This window comes from Scomber japonicus, chromosome 1 (genome assembly GCF_027409825.1).
Source record: "Scomber japonicus isolate fScoJap1 chromosome 1, fScoJap1.pri, whole genome shotgun sequence".
NCBI lineage: Eukaryota > Metazoa > Chordata > Actinopteri > Scombriformes > Scombridae > Scomber > Scomber japonicus.
Genome location: NC_070578.1, coordinates 16,857,774 through 16,875,038, shown reverse-complemented (window position 1 = coordinate 16,875,038; position 17,265 = coordinate 16,857,774). Strand labels below are relative to the sequence as shown.

The following is a 17,265-nucleotide window of genomic DNA, read 5'->3' as shown; positions in this document are numbered from 1 at the left end:
CCCAAAGAGTGGGGCATGGTTCTGATAATGTCTAAAAACATCACTCATACCTTACTGTAGCATCCACATATGTATACACACACTTTATAAAAACCAAAGACAGTCATTTGGTAACCATCTGTGTATCAGTGCACCATGATACTACAAAGCAAGAACCAGTTTCTTAAAACAAATTTCACTCCTGTAGCACAATGACACTCACCTAACTAAATGTACTCTTCTGAATACAGTTCCAGTAATGCATTTTGGGATTTAGCTGTGGTAGTCAACACAGAGCCCTCCTTCTTGCTTTTTGTCCAGTTAGGCATCAAGATTTGAGCGCCGTCCAATGAGGCGTCGGCTGTGGGGAGAGCGCCCTTCCTCCAACTACAAGAGAGAATGTCAGTCTGTTATTATGAGAGAGTAAGCGAGGGTGTTTGAGTGTTCTTTTGACTTAGAGGAGCAGAGTATGACAGAACAAGTGGGAGTAGATATGTGTGGGTAAGTTGCATGTTTGAGTAAACCCATGTGTGTGTGTGTGTGTGTGTGTGTGTGCGTGTACATCAGAGTCAGACAAACACTGCACTAGCATCCTCAAGCATTCCCACCCACAGACACACACCTGCTCTTTGATGTAGCTGTTCCCACAAGGTGGCAGCCCTCTGAGAGCCAATCCCACAATGAAGCACCAAACAGAGAGGGCAACCTCAGCTGCTGCTAACAGAGCACAAGGGATCCACAGCGCCAGAGTGGTGTCCTGAGACATAAAGTTGACCATGACCATGCTGTGATGCTTTAACTTGTTATATCACTTGTGAGTAACAGACATTACTTGAACAACTGCAATTGGACATCCGTACCAGTTGTCATATAGTGAGAGGAAAGTTTAGACTCACATAGATACGTGTCGTATCAAACGGGCATCGGGCACTGATAGGTGACCGAGCATTGATTGGCACTTGTGTATCATTGCATCCCAGCATCAAAGGCTGCCCGTCGTATGCAACAGTGAGACTGATGGCCAAGAGGAGTCCAGTGCAGCATGCTGCTGACAGCAGGGCGTTCAAGAATGATGCGATTATAAGTCCTATTTGCTGGAGACACAGAGACAACATCATGTACAAACAAATAACAAACAGACGGGATGGTGTGCTGAGCTGTTTAGTAAACACAGAATGAGTGAATTGATTAAAGTCAAACTCAACTTCTTACCAGTTTAAGCACATGAAGGTTCCTTGACACCACGATGGCAATAATCCCAGTGGCAATGCTCTGTAAGATTCAAATGACAAGATGATTGTTCCAGCTTCATTACTTTGGCATGGCACATGGTTTATTAAATGATGTGTTATGAGCAGTAATCCTGTCCTAAAGGATGTGAGGCAGCATTTACAGGCAGAAAGAACTGAACACAGGTTCTTTGATTAATGACAATGAGTAAGGAAGTAGTAACAGGGCAAATAAATCATATACTGTGTATTAATGTAGTACAAAAATAGATTTCAAAGACATATGACCTCAACACCATCTCATCATCAACAACTGGCAGTTTATCTGATAGCTTGCTGTAATGGAGCCTGCCCTTGAGCGACTAGTGATCTATTTGAAAAACCAGCTCTCTTATAAAGACAAGTTCAGTCTTGATTGCTGGAGAACATACACAACACTAATACCACACATCACTTTTGAATCATACTGTTGATGAATACTTGTCGGTCTAACATAGGGAACACATAAAGCTGACTTGATGAATGCTATTTCAATTTTTACATAACATTTCAATTACATATAATGTAAACCAAGACTGTACATCTTTTAAAAGTCATACAAACCATAAAGCTCCTCATCCGAACGTCTGATTTCACTGTGAAGAATATTTTAACTATTGACTCACCAGGAGGCCAGATGTGACAGAGATGACATTGGTTACAGTGTATTCTGTGCTGACACGTTGGCCGGGTTTGGAAATGTGGCGGAGGACATTGCCATGGACAATAGCTCCAAGGATGAAGTTAACATGGCCGACAAGGATGAGTGTTAACCCCTTTTTCATCAACCTCCCTGGCCCTTTGTCCTTATCTGGTTGACAGAAATACAAGAAGTACTTTATATTGATGATATCAAAATAGCCAAACATTCTGATTCAGCATACATCTTCAGTAAATTCTACATATGTCTGCAAGCAACACCCATTTCCCTTCCTTAAGAATAGTCCATTCATTTATTTGTTGTGTCTGTGTTGAGTGTGAAATGTTAGCTTTATTTCTGTCTGTTAGTTTCCTACATACATATGGAAATATATTACATGTATGTATGTATATTGGTACCATCAAAATCCAAATACTTCATTTTGGTGGCAAATAAACCCTCAAATTCTACTTATGAAGGTTATAATTTTTCAGTTCTTGAGAAAGGTCAATTTTGTTACTGAGGCCATAGTGGGTGGTGGTGATGTACTGGGGTGCTTTATATTGAATTAACACTGTACACACCAGCTTTTTAAAAAGGTAGAAATTATGGCAGAGCTTTTATATTAAATTACATTAATGAAGTGACCTGCTGTTGAGTATATTATTTCACGTAGTGGTGTATAAACTAAGATGAAGCTGAATTATTGGACCATTGCATCAGCATAATTTGATTTAAGGTCAAATATGTCTTCAATTATGAACATTACAAACTGCACTTGCAACAAACGAAAAATCAACCGATTATATTTTCCTTCTTAGATCTTAAATATACACCCTCCTTCTTCTTCATCTTGTTAAATACGGACAGAAATGGATCACGTTTCAGTTTAACACAACTGTATACGCCACATTTGAATAGACCTTTTTTATTTGCATACAAAGGCTTCTTGCTGGACTGACTGACCTACTGAGTGAGTCACAGGTGTGAGGAAGAGCTACAAGCATTAGTTTGATTCTTTTAAATATTAATTCTGTTGTCTGTGTCTCTAACTTTTGACAGCTAATTTCCTCTTAACATGAACCAGGTTATTTTTTGTTTTACACGCAGTAATACATGCAGGAGTACAAAGTTTTGAAAATGAAAGCGTGCCTGCAGGCCGAGCAGGAAAACGATCGGACACATTAAACTGATTCTAGTCAATCCAAGGTAGGCAGGTTTCTAGCACAACATATAACACAATACATCATCAGGGTATCACTCACCAAATGTGCACATTTCTGGTAAGTCAGGCGTTTACTTTTTAATAACCTGACTGATGTCCGTATTTTTCAAGCAAACGCTCACCACCAAACCGCAGGGCCGTACCTGTGTCCACTTCCTGTGTGACATCACGAAACTCACCTGTTACCTGCGGCTTGCTGGACGCTGAGGGGCGCAACTGGCGTGTCACACATTTACTACAAGCGTTTGTTGTTTTGTCTAAATCACTAGCTCTGATTCGTTTCACATCCTCTCTCTGCAGATAAGTTTGAGAAACATAAGAAAAGTATATTTCTCCCACTACAAACAACAAAGTCTAGCATATCACATTTATTTGCAAGTCATACGATTCTGTCAGGATGCACATCTCAGAAAAGGCACACACACATTCATGTTATGAACCAAGCCTAAGAATAACCATATATGACCAAAAGCTCACATCCTCCAGTAACAGGCTGAAGTTGCCCCACCCATACGATTATTTAATAACCAGTTTCAACACCACCAGCACACTGGGTGGAAGAGAGAATAAAGCTGCCCTGGTGACCACATTGATTGATTGATTGATTTACATTCTCCTGGCTAACTTGAAAACATATCTTTGGATTATACAATCTTAGCAGTTCACAAATATACATACAAACAAAGGAAAATAAACAATGCATGTTGATGGACCACACACTAAATGTACAGCAAAAAAAGCCTGAATACATTTTAAAAATACTTCAGAAATGTATGAATGAGACTCGTTGGATTCACCTGACCCCACTTGTGAGGTGTCCAATTTAGCATTACGTTGCAAAGCAACTCAACAACCAGCATGAGAAGAAAGCTCTGTCTGAAAGCTCATACAGTAGTCTTTAGTTGAACAGACACAGTGACAGTGTGAAACTTATGGTATAACCTCAATAAAATGCCAGGGAAAGGAATCAGGTACTGTATTTAATAGTATTTCAACCGTTGATGTGTTTGTGTGCATGCAGACAATGTTTTATTTTTCTCTGCGTTCTTGCTACCTGTTTAAGGTCCTCACATGTATGAGCTTTCAGACACAGTAGTACCAGTAGTCCATAAGGAGTTCTGAGCCATAATATCACTGAAAGGCCACAGGGAACTCCCTGCTCTAAATACATGTCTAAACAAGACCTTTATAATGTACTCAAGTGGGTACTCTGCCCTCTGAAGGATGTCAAACCCACTTGATCCCAGCTTTATCAGATGGTCTGTTATTAAATGAAAACAACAGCATCTGAAACTAGGTAAGTTGTGCATTGGCTCAGACACTCGACACCGTGGCCTTCTTGTGAAACCACTAAAAGTAAAGAAAAACACATAATATACAGAATTTGTGAGATAAATATAACAAATGCAACTCTCACACAGAAGCCATGTCCTCGTTTAACAGAATATGGCAACTGAGTTCAGTGCATGTCTAACAATAATCAATTTTAAGAGCAAATGTTAAAACAATGAGAAAAATAATAAAACACAATGAGACTAGATTACTTTAAGGCATGTGCGTAGGCCTAGAATAAGGCAAACAGTAGAGCAAAATATAAAAACATCGCATAAACGGACATTCAGTAACTTTACAGAGTTCACAGTACCAGAAACATCTGCCAGAGAAAACTGGCAAGATGCTCGCCCTTAATGTCATATGCATTAATGCACATACATTGTTTTCTGTGTCACAGGCTTTTTAAAAATAAACTGAAGTTTGCTTACATATATTAAATATATACATATATTTAACATGATAGGTGATATGCTGGTGATGTATATCACATAAGTCAAAGAGCTGGGAATGTTCTGACGAATGAGGCAAAAGAAAAAGTCCAGACAGGGATGGTTTCTTTTGTTACATTTTCTTTGGGTAGGAATTCATCCCCTCATCTCTTGGAAATAGTTATGTTATGCTATAAATATTTTTGCTGTTGGTCAATATTACCACCACAAAATTTAGGGTGGCGAGAGGTGAATTAGCATGCGGTGTGACTCCAGTGAAGGCCTGAATCAGTCTTTGATGTTGTTTTAGACTTAACTCTAATACAACACACAAACAAGTCAGGCTGCTCATAATGTAACTACCTCATACTAAAATACTACTATGCACTTGAGAAATTGTGGGAAACCTTGAGGTTTACATCTGTACTGAACTTAACCATTAATTCATAATAACTCCACCCGTGCACATGTATGCTTTGACTGTAAAATAAATATGTGAAATTATTCCAGGCGGCTTCCTTGTCAATGTATTATGTACAAATAGCTTTACGCTAAAAGTACTGTGTGCCATTAGGAAGCTTTAATCCCTGACACAGAGGAACTATTTTGGCCACATTAAATCTAAGTAAAAAAGACAGGAAAAATAATAAAAAAAAAAAACCTAAAATACAGTCACAATGTTGAGTAATCAAAAAGAAAGTGGAACAGGGTCAAGAGAGTGTACTTTTGAGCAGACAGTAACATGCGGAGGAAACCGTTGCTATTGAAGAGCTTGGCTGAGTGTTTCTTCAAGTAGAGAGGCTATCATGTTTTGGTCCACCTGTGGAAATAACACATTTTTTATCAGTCCAGGACATTACAAAATACAGCGACTTATTGATAGAAAATATATTGTCCATACAGTCACACATACAGTAGGTAAAAACAACAGACAACAGCTTTATGTGTCCATGAAATCCATTCAGAGGGTTAAATCATTAAGGCAAAAGTCTACATATACTCTCGCCCACAGTGAGATGAAGTGATTATACAACATTAATGTGGGTAGGTGCACATGCCTAGTGAGTGGGCACCAGAGTACATATGTAACAGTAAATGTGCACAAGCCTCTTTGAGAGAAAGGTGTGCAGGAGAATCAGGAGGCAGCTCACCTTTTAAAATTATGTGAATTTTCACACAGTTTGGAACAGAAAAAGCATGTTTAGTTACAGGATTATCCACACCCCACACATTTTTGCCTGCAGAACACACACACACACCCACACACACACACCTACCTCACTGATTAAGCCCAGTTGCACCAACTCCCCGGCCAGATCTTGAACATTCTCATCTGAAACACACATCAGCAGTTTGTTGACAGTAATTCATCGACACGTAACATCACCGTGACATTACCTTCTGCTGTCACCCACTACAACAACTGAAGAGGCGCATAATAAAGTTTAACATTGGATTCAGGAAATATTGTTCAGATGCTGCTTATAAATCTAAATTCCACCATTCACACATTAAAAAACATTGAACAGCAGCTATTGCAATTATTCTTGCATCTCTGAACCGGTTTTACTGTGTGGCACTGTGTTGTAAATGGTCTTATAGACATTTTTCAAACATATTTCCAATAAAATAAATAAAAGGACATGAAGTTCAGAGTACGTGACTGCCAAAAAGTAAAAAAAAGTAACATGTTCCAACAAGCATGATTAAAATCAATGCAGTCTGTCAAAACATGGGTTCTTAAATATTCCTGTTTGGCCTTTCTATTTACAGCTTAAGGACTTAATGGACACTCTAATTTCCAACCCTATCCTCCTTTTTTTGTACTATTTTTACTTTTAATGCTCAAAATTCTCTTTCAGGGAAAAACTTTATTTACATTTTTTCATGCTCTGTTTCATGTTCCAATGAAAACCTTATTTCCATCTCATCAAATGCATCTTCATTCTCCTATAGAAAGTGTTAAACCTATCTAAAACATTAACAGTAAATTTGAGATAAGACTTCTTTTAACACTCACTATTTTGCATCACATTCAATAATTACTCAGCGAGATAGATGTTGCTCCAACAACAGTGTCAATAACTTTTTATTAAGTAAAATAACTTTGCTATTCCTCTGGCTCTATACCCTGCACACAAGAAGTGTGAGAAATCAACAACCTTTGGAAGGAATAGTATTTAATGAAAAGTTTAAAAAAAAAAAAGAAGTTATTTTAGTTACCATCTCAGATGAGGAGATTCTTTGCTTGTGCATGAGTAATTGTCATGGTCGACTGATTTTTAATAACCTAGCTGTCAATTTATAACTGAACCAGGAATGTGGCTGGGATAGGACAAACAAGTGGATGAGATAGAGCATCCAACAACTTTGACATTCAGAGAGTATAAAAACATCAACAGCCCAGTCACAGTACCAGTCCAAAGTTTGGATACATGTTCCCATTCCCTTGAATGAGAAAATGTGTCCAGGCTTTTGACTGGTATGAGGTATGAGGATTGATACTAGGACAGAGGAGGAAGCTTCCTTGACTGGTTATGTTTTGTGCTCGATTCTAAAATCATCTAACAAATTTACAGTCAGTGTTTACTTTAGAGGAAAGAACACGCTGCACTTTTTGTGTTGATGTATGGTGTGGGAGGGAAAAGACAGGGAGGGAAATTTAAGTAGTTTAGTTAATTAGTGACCCTTTGCCGTGTGCCTTTGGACTCGGCATGTTGATAAGGAAGGCTCTAATAGTGTTCCCTGATATCAGCAAGATGGACAGTTTATAAAAGAGGAAAGGGTGTGTCTATGAAACTGCCGTGTGTGTATGTGTTGGCAGTTACAGTATGTGTGCTTGAGGAATTAATGTGTGTGTGTGTGTGCACACGCAATAGAAGACATTCAACATGAGAAATATTGTAGAAGAGATAAAAGAGTGCCCCAGTCAGAAAATGAACTGTGTGTGTGTGAATGAGAGACAGGGAGATGAGAGTCTGAGAAGAGACGGTCAGCTCTTGACACAAGAGTTGACAGCTGTCAGCTGCAGCCTTTCACAGGCCCAGCATTCTCTGCACGCCTGCAGCTTTATACATGCCTGCCATACCTGTGTGTGCATGTGCACACTGGATCATACTGCCTACATTACTGTGACCGTTACAACTGTTGTGTTGTCTGTACTCTTTTTTTAAATTTTCCTTCCTATGGTCCATGTCTTCGACATACAGTTGCAAATAAATAAATTCAACAAATCAAAGATTCTGAATTTGTAAAGTTGAATATTTTAACAGATTTCATACTTACTGGGATTCTAAATGCCATTTCAGAGAGCAATTCTAGGACGCAATCCAAATAAATTTGTCAAAATAGAGGAGCAGGGTTTTCTTTGCACAGGAGCGTCAGTCAGTCTCTGCCTAAAATAGTTGCATACTGTAAATTGTGACGCCATCTGAGTTTCAAGCTCTCTCTGGAATGTCACTCTCCCTCTCTAAATGCCTCAGTACACACATATGGAGACGTACTGTATATTCAAACTATGTGTGTGGTATAATCCAAGAGTACAGTGGAGTTAGCTATGCAGTAATTCATACAGACATATCATCATTTATGTCATCACCGCTAGTCAAATTTAATTCTACCATTAACCCTAAACCAAAGTTGTAAACCAATCCGTCCAGATGGCCAAAATGACCACACCTCATAAAACCCCTCCCACTGTGGAGGTCTTAAAATCTAACACATTTTCAGATGGGTAGAAAACAAAATACTCTTGCAAACACATATGCATAATCACATGTCTTTACCTCACCAATCATATTAGGGAAATACTGAATGCTTTCTGCTATGGCTTTTTTAAACAGAGAATGAAGTCTAATCCTCTCACAGGATATGCTTTCAATGAAAATCAGATAATCATTGAATTGCATAAGCATGCATAAGCAACTGTAATATAGACAGTTGCAAATCTGCTGTTCTTTGCTATTCAAAAAAAATCTTTATTATCTTCTTTTAACACCCAAATCAAACCTTCTCAGTTGATTGCTCCTGTACTGAAACTCAACTGTGAACTGTGCTGTATGTGTGAGTGTGTGATCTTACGAGGTAACATGTCACAGCTTAGATGTCTATTCAGTTTGTCCTCCAGCTTCAGCAGCAATGTTAGCTAAGAGGAGAGAGAGAGACATTTTAATTATTTGAAATCATGTTACTTTTGTATGGATAGCAAACAACAAATAACTGTAGGCTGGAGAGGAAATTATATGACTTACATGATACCTTTCTCCCTCCTCAACAGTTTCAACATTACATTGCATATGAATAACCTGCAGGAGCAATATGGAAATAAAGGATTATGAAAAATCAACAAACATTACCAAAAATGATAAAATGTCCCCATAGTTTCTTTATCTCTTAAAATGCAGAATAATCTGTCATACACACCCGCCGTGTCTCCAGCTCTGCAGGTTCGGGGGTGGGGGATTTGACCAAGGGAACAACAACAGGAGATTTAACAGTCTCCTGTTGAGGCTGCTGAGGACAGGGGAGCCCAAACGCCGTCAAGGGATAAATACCATTCCTGATCCAGAGAGGGAAGAAAAGTGGAGAAGACAAGGGAGACAGTAAGAGGGAATGAAAAGGGGAGGAGGTACTCGCTTAAAGTAATATTAAAAACTCTGTTCGAGCGCATCAGGATTCCTTTATGAGTTTCTATATCTGGGTTCACAAGTGGTAAAATTAAGTCTTTGGTCATGATTTTAGTCACTCACAGAATACACTGTATACCCCAAATTGACAAATAACAGTGAGTTCATATTAGCAGAAACTCAAAGATGACTTCTGAGTTACAGTAAAATTTAAAAACAGAAATCTGAGGTGGCACATATATGGAGAAGATTAGATATGATTCTTATTTGCAATAGAAGAACATGATGAACTGGCTACACACCAGAGAAGCATGTCAAAAAAAAAATCAGTGCACCATATTTGAATATTATATTGGAAGATGGTGAGGGGAGACACAAAAAAAACAAAAAACAGACAGTCCTCTACTGCCCCCATGTGGCGAAGCACTGTTGTATGTATGTATATTTGAGGCATCGTCTCAGTTTACTTTGTGAGAACTGGGCTTCCTCAAACCAATGTGTGCTCTGCTTCTTACCGCACATCCTCCAGGAATTTATCAAGCTCCAGTGCAGGAAATTGTGAAAGCCTACATAGAAATGAGAAAAAACAACCACACAATGTGAAATGTGTTATTTCCAACATACTCAGAAAATCACTTAGAATCAATTACAGTAGAAGTAGATGATTCTACATATACAATCTTATATATACACATAGCGCAGAAATTAAGGCACATAATAACCCTAAAAATAATATTAGGGTCTATGACAACTTTGTATACCGTTACTGATTCTAGCTCATGCTTGCTAGGTTGTAGATATTATAATCATATCAATTACTGTGTCCAACTACAATCTTTATTTCTGCTGTATCTGACAATGCAGATGCAGACTCCCATTAGATGGTGGATACCAGCTTTGGCTTACTTGAGCTGAATGCCGTCTTTCCTGTCAGCAATGACCAGGTTGGGGTCCAGGTTTTTGGTAATCTCCTCCAGGGCATTCTCAGGGATCATGTCTGGATAAGTACAAATCATAAAGTATTAGTCAGAACTCCAACCCAACACCCGGATGATCAGATGTTTTTTATACTATCCTTTGTGTTTTTTTCCCTCTTTATTTGAGCCATGTCAAATAAACTGTATTGTGATAGACAATGTTTTTCTGAATTTGGGGCACCCACAAAACTTGTCACTGAATAATTTAGCATGTGTGTGTTAAGGACTCACGTTGATGGCTGACAATACAATGTGCAGCCAGCAGTTTTAGCAGCGGTACTTCAAACAGAGCCTGGTTAAACAGCAGCTCTCGGGCTGTAGGCCTTGTATTGGGGTCACACTCCAGGCACTTCTGGATTAACTCCTACGAAAACAGAGTTTTGGTTCACACGTGTCTTGACAAACATCTGATTACCACACATAAGGCTTTCAAATAAACATTATCACACATTAATATCCATTCGCAAAGTTTAATCTAAAATTATATTTTAAAGATAATTCTCTCTTTGTCTTACCCTTTGCAGAGGGTCCTCCAGCAACTGTATGGCCAAACTAATTGCTTCTTCAGAAACATAAGACGACTCTCCATTTCCTTGGATCTCCAAAAGCGCCATCTGAAACACCCAAACACACATGTAAACATATTGCTTTGTGAGGGGGCTTTGATACCCTATTAAATGTTATAGTTTGCATCTCACCTCTAAGGCACACATGCCGAATGAGTAGATGTCTACAGCTGTGGTGACATCCACAACAGCTACAATGAAAGAAAGAATAAGAAATAATAGATAGATATTATATCTTAGCATTGCCATTACTTAATACCTAGATCAAGTTATAACTGACAATCAAAAATGCCACACAACAAGACACAGTACTGTCTCTCTGAGGCTGTACTGAGGCACAGCCTCACAGGCACACAAAGTACAACATTTAATGTATCTAAAACAGAATTTGGGGCTAGTTGAATGACTCAAGCTATTACAATTTACCCTGCAGAGGACATGAATGTCTGTACAAAATTTGTATCAATGCATCCAGTAAATGTTGAGATATGTCAAATAATGATTTAAAACTTTGACCTGCTGGTGGTGCAGTATTTTACTATATTGTGACATTAACAGTGAAAGACAGTACAATGTTTCATGGCAATCCATCAAATAGTTTTTAGAGATATTTTAGTCTGACAGACCCACAGACTGACATTACCATCCATAGGGCTCAGCCACTACCATGACCAGAAAGGGAAAGATGGATAAGCAGATGCAAGGTCCTGATTTGAATTTTTTTTTATGGCTAGACTTCAAACTCAAAACAATAAAACCTATTTAGGATTTGATATCAACATTTAATAATGTTTGAGTCCTTAGCATCAAATATGTTCAAGTCTTTATGTCTTATGTAAGTTATTGTTTGATAAGATGTTTCATGATATGATATATTTTAAAATATCATTTAACACTTGCATTGAAAAATCAGAGATACTGCTGAATGAAAATAGTGGCTTTGTAGTTCATTGATGAATCATTAATAAACTGTCACTGTCATGAAATAATATAATCAAACGATACCGGCCATAATTCTATTTTGCTATGAATTATTGTGAAAAATAATATACTTTTAATGGTTAAAATAAAGACAGTTGCTGATAATCCTGAAATGAGTCATATGTTATCACATATTTTTCAAAATATCTGTATCACTTGGTTTACAGGTGTGGTATATATCCCATATCCACTAAATATTTGGTCATTTCTACCTCCATATTCTGGGGCAAAAAAGTGCAAGTTCTTCTTTTCCTCATGACAAGTCTTCACATGGTTGTTAATGGTGTCTGGAGCAACTGCAGATGAGACAGGAGGAGAGAATACACAGGGTATACAGAGACCGGGGTGAGTAAGAAACAAGAAAGAGGAATATGCAGGTATAGGTAAAAAAATTGAGATATTAATGTTACCTTTACATGGTGTAAACTATGGTAGAGGGAGTTTGAGAGCTGGAGAAGCTTTTGTAGCTGCGTGAGTTTTTGCATCAGTACACATAATGACTGTATATACAACAGTAACCACATTACACGCTACTTTGGTTGCCATCATACACAACATGCAGGGTTATTTTGATAATAAAGAAAAGCCACAAGACTTATCATAAATAGACTTGATTGTTCAGTTAAAATACAGTGGAAACCACTAATAGTGATCACGGTTACCGTCTTTTCATTCACAACAAATATGGGATAAAAAAAAAACTACAATAATTATTAAAAAAAAAACAACTTTACTCTGATGATACATGTATGTTATGTACTGCGGCACCATTATGACCTCACAGTGACCCGTCTGCTTCCAGCTGGTTTCCCTCAGGCTGGTGCTGCATGCACATTGAAATCATGATGCGAGAAAGAAAGTCATTTTCTCTTAATGAAAAATGTAGCATCCTTGAAGCTTTTGGCAATAAAAAGGAGAGGGGATCTAAGGAAAGGATCACCACTCTCTTTGCCTGTTCTACCGCTAGATAAAAGAAGGAATTTCATTTCAAAAGTGAGAATCCCTACTCCTTAAAAAAATGTGTGCACACTGCATAACAACTGAACTCTATTTTGAAAATAAATAAACAAAATTAAATAGTAACACTGACCGTTCCATTACTTTATACTCAAATAAGCTAATAAATATACAAATGACAATTAGACGGTAGTCTGCATGAGAAATAAAGAAGGTTATAGTTATAACCATCATCCACTTAATGATCAATTTGACAGACATGACCACTATAAGCGGTTTCCACTACACTAGATAAGACTGCTATTAATTGACCTTCTAAATTGGTACCATGAATTTGTGAGATTAACTATTCAATTATGTGAAATCTCCAATCTTTAAATCCATAACCGAGTGTCATTTGACTCCATCATCAGTACTCCAGCTCCACCACATAACACACTGGTGTGCAACTGCTGTAGTTCTATACCTGATCCGATCTTGATGAGCCCGTTGTGCTGGATGAAGATTGTGTCACAGGTCAGGTTGCCATGGATGATGGGAGGGTGACACGAGTGTAGATAACTGCACAACGGCAAAAATAAACATTCACAAATACATACAAACTAGAAACGTAAGGGACTCTTTGTGCATTTTTCTGTGAGTAAGCATAATGATGTCTGAAAAGGGGAGACCAACCTGAGAGCTGACAGGATCTGTGTGCACCATCTCTTCCAAGCCTGTAGGACCATACACCTTATCAGAGTGCTTACTAACTGAGTGACTCTGGCTTGCATCATGTGATTTAACTTTGCTTAAAGCTGGTAGATGACATATCTGCATATCTTTCCTCATTCTCTTGCCAAAAGCCAAAAAATGTGTGTACTAGATCATTAAAAGTGCTCCTTGCTCTGTGAAGTCCTTCTGATCCCTGTTTTGATTAAGGAGTTGTGACTTTCCACAAGATACAGTATGCAGGCAATTTACAAGCTTTTCAACATACAGTCAGTTATTACCTTTTCATTCATGGTCTTGTGATTCTTCTTTGTCTTCTTCAGAAACTGCTTCAAACTTCCCGACGACATATATTCAGTGATGAAAATCACCTGATGGAGAAGAGGAAATTACAGGACAACTAGTTTACTATTATCATTTGTTTCATTTTATCATAAAAAAATGTATGCTAGTACTTATGAGGACAGACAAAAGATTCAGTAACACATTTATGTCTCCAAGTTTACAGCTGTCAGAGAATGTTTCCAGGACTAAGACTCACCCTGGCCCGGTTCTCCTTTGAGTCAGTCCAGTACTTGTGAAACTTGACAATATTTGCATGTTCCAAATGGATCAGGTTATCAAATACGGCCTTCACTTTCTCCTGAACATAGGGCAAAATAAAATGTTATTAAGTATATTAAAACATGAATATAAATATATTTTTCTTTTGCTCTGAGTCTAATGGATAATATGGATAATACTGTGTGCATCCACGTACAATATTTCTGTTCTCTATAGTTTTGGCCACCATTGTGTCATTTTGTAACTGATATTACACAATGACAGAAATTATGTGACATTTCACAGGCATCGCTTGACACTGGTTTTTCCACATTGCAAACCTTGAGCTGTGTCATTTGTCATAACATGCTTGTGTGTATGCTTCAGGGGAAGAAAGTGTGTGTTACACAATTTATCTTCATAATCTTTTTTAATATTGTATGCATGAACTGTGATTGTATGGCGGTTTTAATATGTCTATAATATGTCTATACATATTATATATTACATATATAATACAAAGGCACATAAAAATCACTGAAAATAAGCCAGCAGTATTATTTTCCTTTTTTTGTTTTGATTTAAGTGGACTTTGGATGAGTTAATAGAGAAAAATATATTTCCATATACAGTGAACAGCACAGTTATAACTCATGTCACTACTCTGACAAGTGGGGCATAATCCCTGAGACAACTGTTTTCTTCTTTCTCTCTAACAGTGGGCCTCACCTGCACCAGCTTGAAGTTTTTCCTCTCTGAGAACATGACTTCATTCCACACTACCTCTACCCCTTCCTCTGTGTCCATGGCCAAGTACGCAGCATCTATCCCTGGGACATTACGCTGATTCACCTACAGCAAGCGATGGGAGCAGAGGAATGGATTATGACATAAGATGATATCACAGTGGAAAAATAAATGCAGGACATACAGCTGACAAATAAAATAATGAGGACCTCTGATAAACAGACATATATCTTATTCTTACCCTTATCTTATACCCAGACGTACTACATATTATTACTGAACACTGATGACCCTTGATTTATAAAAAATGAACCATTTGATAAAGGAATCAAGTAACCATCTACTGAAACCAATTTATCAGCAATTCCTTTGGACTTTGTGTAACTTAGCTGTCTTTAACACCAGAAAAAGTTACAAAGTTTATACCAGATCAAATCTAGTCACCTACCAAAATATCAATACAAACGTTAGCAACTCTAAAGTTTACCTTTGTTGAGCACACATAAGCTTTGTGTATATAAACTGTAGCCATTGATCCAATCAACTACTTTTCATGATACTGGTATATAGACCTGGGTATCGTTGAGATATCGTTGAGAAATTAAGATGCCAGTACCAATCCAAGTACCCTTAAAGCGATACTGACACCAACTGCACACACTTCATGTAATACCCATCATGTGAATAGAATCATTAAATTGCATAAAACGCCACCACTCCTCTACATCTAAATGATTTGATTTTTACACAAATGCATTTTTGATAGTCTTCAAATTATTTTTATTAAATACAAAATGCATATGCATGCAAATGTGTATATGTGCATAAATGTATATCATGGCGAATAAAAGTCATACAAATAGTCATATTTTCTAGCTCTGGGTGCAAAAAGAATCGCTTGCAGCCATCGTTCAACAGGAAACGTTTTGATACTACTTGGTATTGATATATTTTGGTCGATACAAACTCAATTGTTAAAAGTCTAACTGAATTGGACTGGTGCAGACTGGGCTGAATTGGTACTCATGATGACTTTTAACTTTTGATGGTTTAAGGATTGAATACCTCTATGTATATAACTATATCTTCTTTTATAGATGATATCCAAGTATTTGTCCCAGTACTCCTTCTTACCTCCTCTCTGCGCTTCTGCCAGCGACCACAGGGACTCTCCTCCAGGATTTCTGACTCGTCTTCACTCTCATCCTCATCCTCTGTGGCTGTGGTGGCAGGGGGCTGTACAGAGGTCACAGGAGGAGAGGCAGACCCTCCACCCTGTACCTGCTGAGTACTACCAGACATATGCGTTGCTGTGGCCTCTGCTATATTCCCGTCTTCAGCTGGAGCTGCTTTCCCCTCAGCCTCTGCCATCATGGCACCACTTGAATGCTGGACTTCCTCCTCTCTGCTCCTCTTACTGAGTTGCACCAAGTGATGGGAGGCCTCTTTCTTGCTTTCTCCTCTCTCTGATTGAGCTGGTCACACGTTCATCTTTTCCTCAGGCCTAGCTTTCAACAAGTTAGGGCCTGGGGATGAAGAACTGTAAACAAATGACACATATATTGGGTTGGAGAGAGGAAGTTAGAAGGGTACTATTAATTACCTTTGACTTTACAGCTTCGCTGTGCCAATTGTACACACAATCTTGGCAATACAAGTGTGACATTTTGCTATATTCAATCGTTCTTCCGGACCTTGTGGGCTTGTGAGAAACAGACTAACTTATAGTTGCTCAGAGGCAGATAAACTCTGTAGCTAGCTATTAAGACTCTTACTCACGTTAATGTCCACCGTCAGCTCTGTGTCCCACTCCTTTGCTAACTTTCACAGCTAACAGGCTAATGAAATGTAAATAAACAGATACTTATCGTTAGCTAGCATAAAGTTTAAAAGCAATACACGTTACCGTATGACAGATAAATGGCGCCGCAAAAGTGAGCTTGGCTGATGATAAAGTTGTACAAAAAAGAACGTATGAAACAAAAAACGCTGTTTCGTCATAAAATATGTTGTGTTTGAGTCTCTTTTCTCTTGGCAGGAGTGAGTGGGAGGGGCGGGGCTGTACTCCAGGAGCGCTTGTTTGCGCAAAGAAAACGCAGTGGTGTCGTTAAATAGTATTAAATAGACACATTACATTTACCTTCTTCGGAGAATATGATTTTTCAAAAATGTAATAGCTAATGTAGCTGCATGGCCCTTTATATGTCTATGGTAGGTAATAATATAGCGTTAGTTGGTAAGCAACACACCGTTTATGTGTTTGTTTTAACACACAGTGGAGTT

General features: G+C 38.1%; 2 protein-coding genes across 3 annotated transcripts; both read right to left on the bottom strand.

Moving 5' to 3' along the window:
- Nucleotides 1–300: 300 nt before the first annotated feature.
- Nucleotides 301–3,234, bottom strand: LOC128362970 (keratinocyte-associated protein 3). The gene is made up of 6 exons (XM_053323851.1): nt 3,153–3,234; nt 1,874–2,058; nt 1,192–1,251; nt 876–1,073; nt 602–736; nt 301–366 (listed from the first exon to the last, which is right to left on the bottom strand). Exons 1-6 carry the CDS (start codon nt 3,163–3,165, stop codon nt 301–303), a joined length of 657 nt encoding a protein of 218 aa, XP_053179826.1. The 5' UTR covers nt 3,166–3,234.
- Nucleotides 3,235–3,465: 231 nt separating this feature from the next.
- Nucleotides 3,466–17,012, bottom strand: LOC128362954 (nuclear receptor-binding protein-like). Of its 2 annotated transcripts, none has more exons than XM_053323840.1 (18): nt 16,889–17,012; nt 16,117–16,522; nt 14,965–15,087; nt 14,234–14,335; nt 13,974–14,063; nt 13,657–13,697; nt 13,448–13,542; nt 12,237–12,320; nt 11,176–11,234; nt 10,993–11,091; nt 10,709–10,841; nt 10,407–10,497; nt 10,016–10,066; nt 9,298–9,433; nt 9,126–9,179; nt 8,956–9,019; nt 6,153–6,208; nt 3,466–5,695 (listed from the first exon to the last, which is right to left on the bottom strand). In XM_053323840.1, the coding sequence occupies exons 2-18, from the start codon at nt 16,354–16,356 to the stop codon at nt 5,636–5,638; spliced, it is 1,578 nt and encodes a 525-aa protein (XP_053179815.1). In that variant the 5' UTR covers nt 16,357–16,522; nt 16,889–17,012; the 3' UTR covers nt 3,466–5,635. The 2 variants fall into 2 exon arrangements, with proteins under 2 accessions (XP_053179815.1, XP_053179807.1); XM_053323832.1 differs by having other exon boundaries at nt 16,762–17,002.
- Between the last annotated feature and the right edge of the window lie 253 nt (nt 17,013–17,265).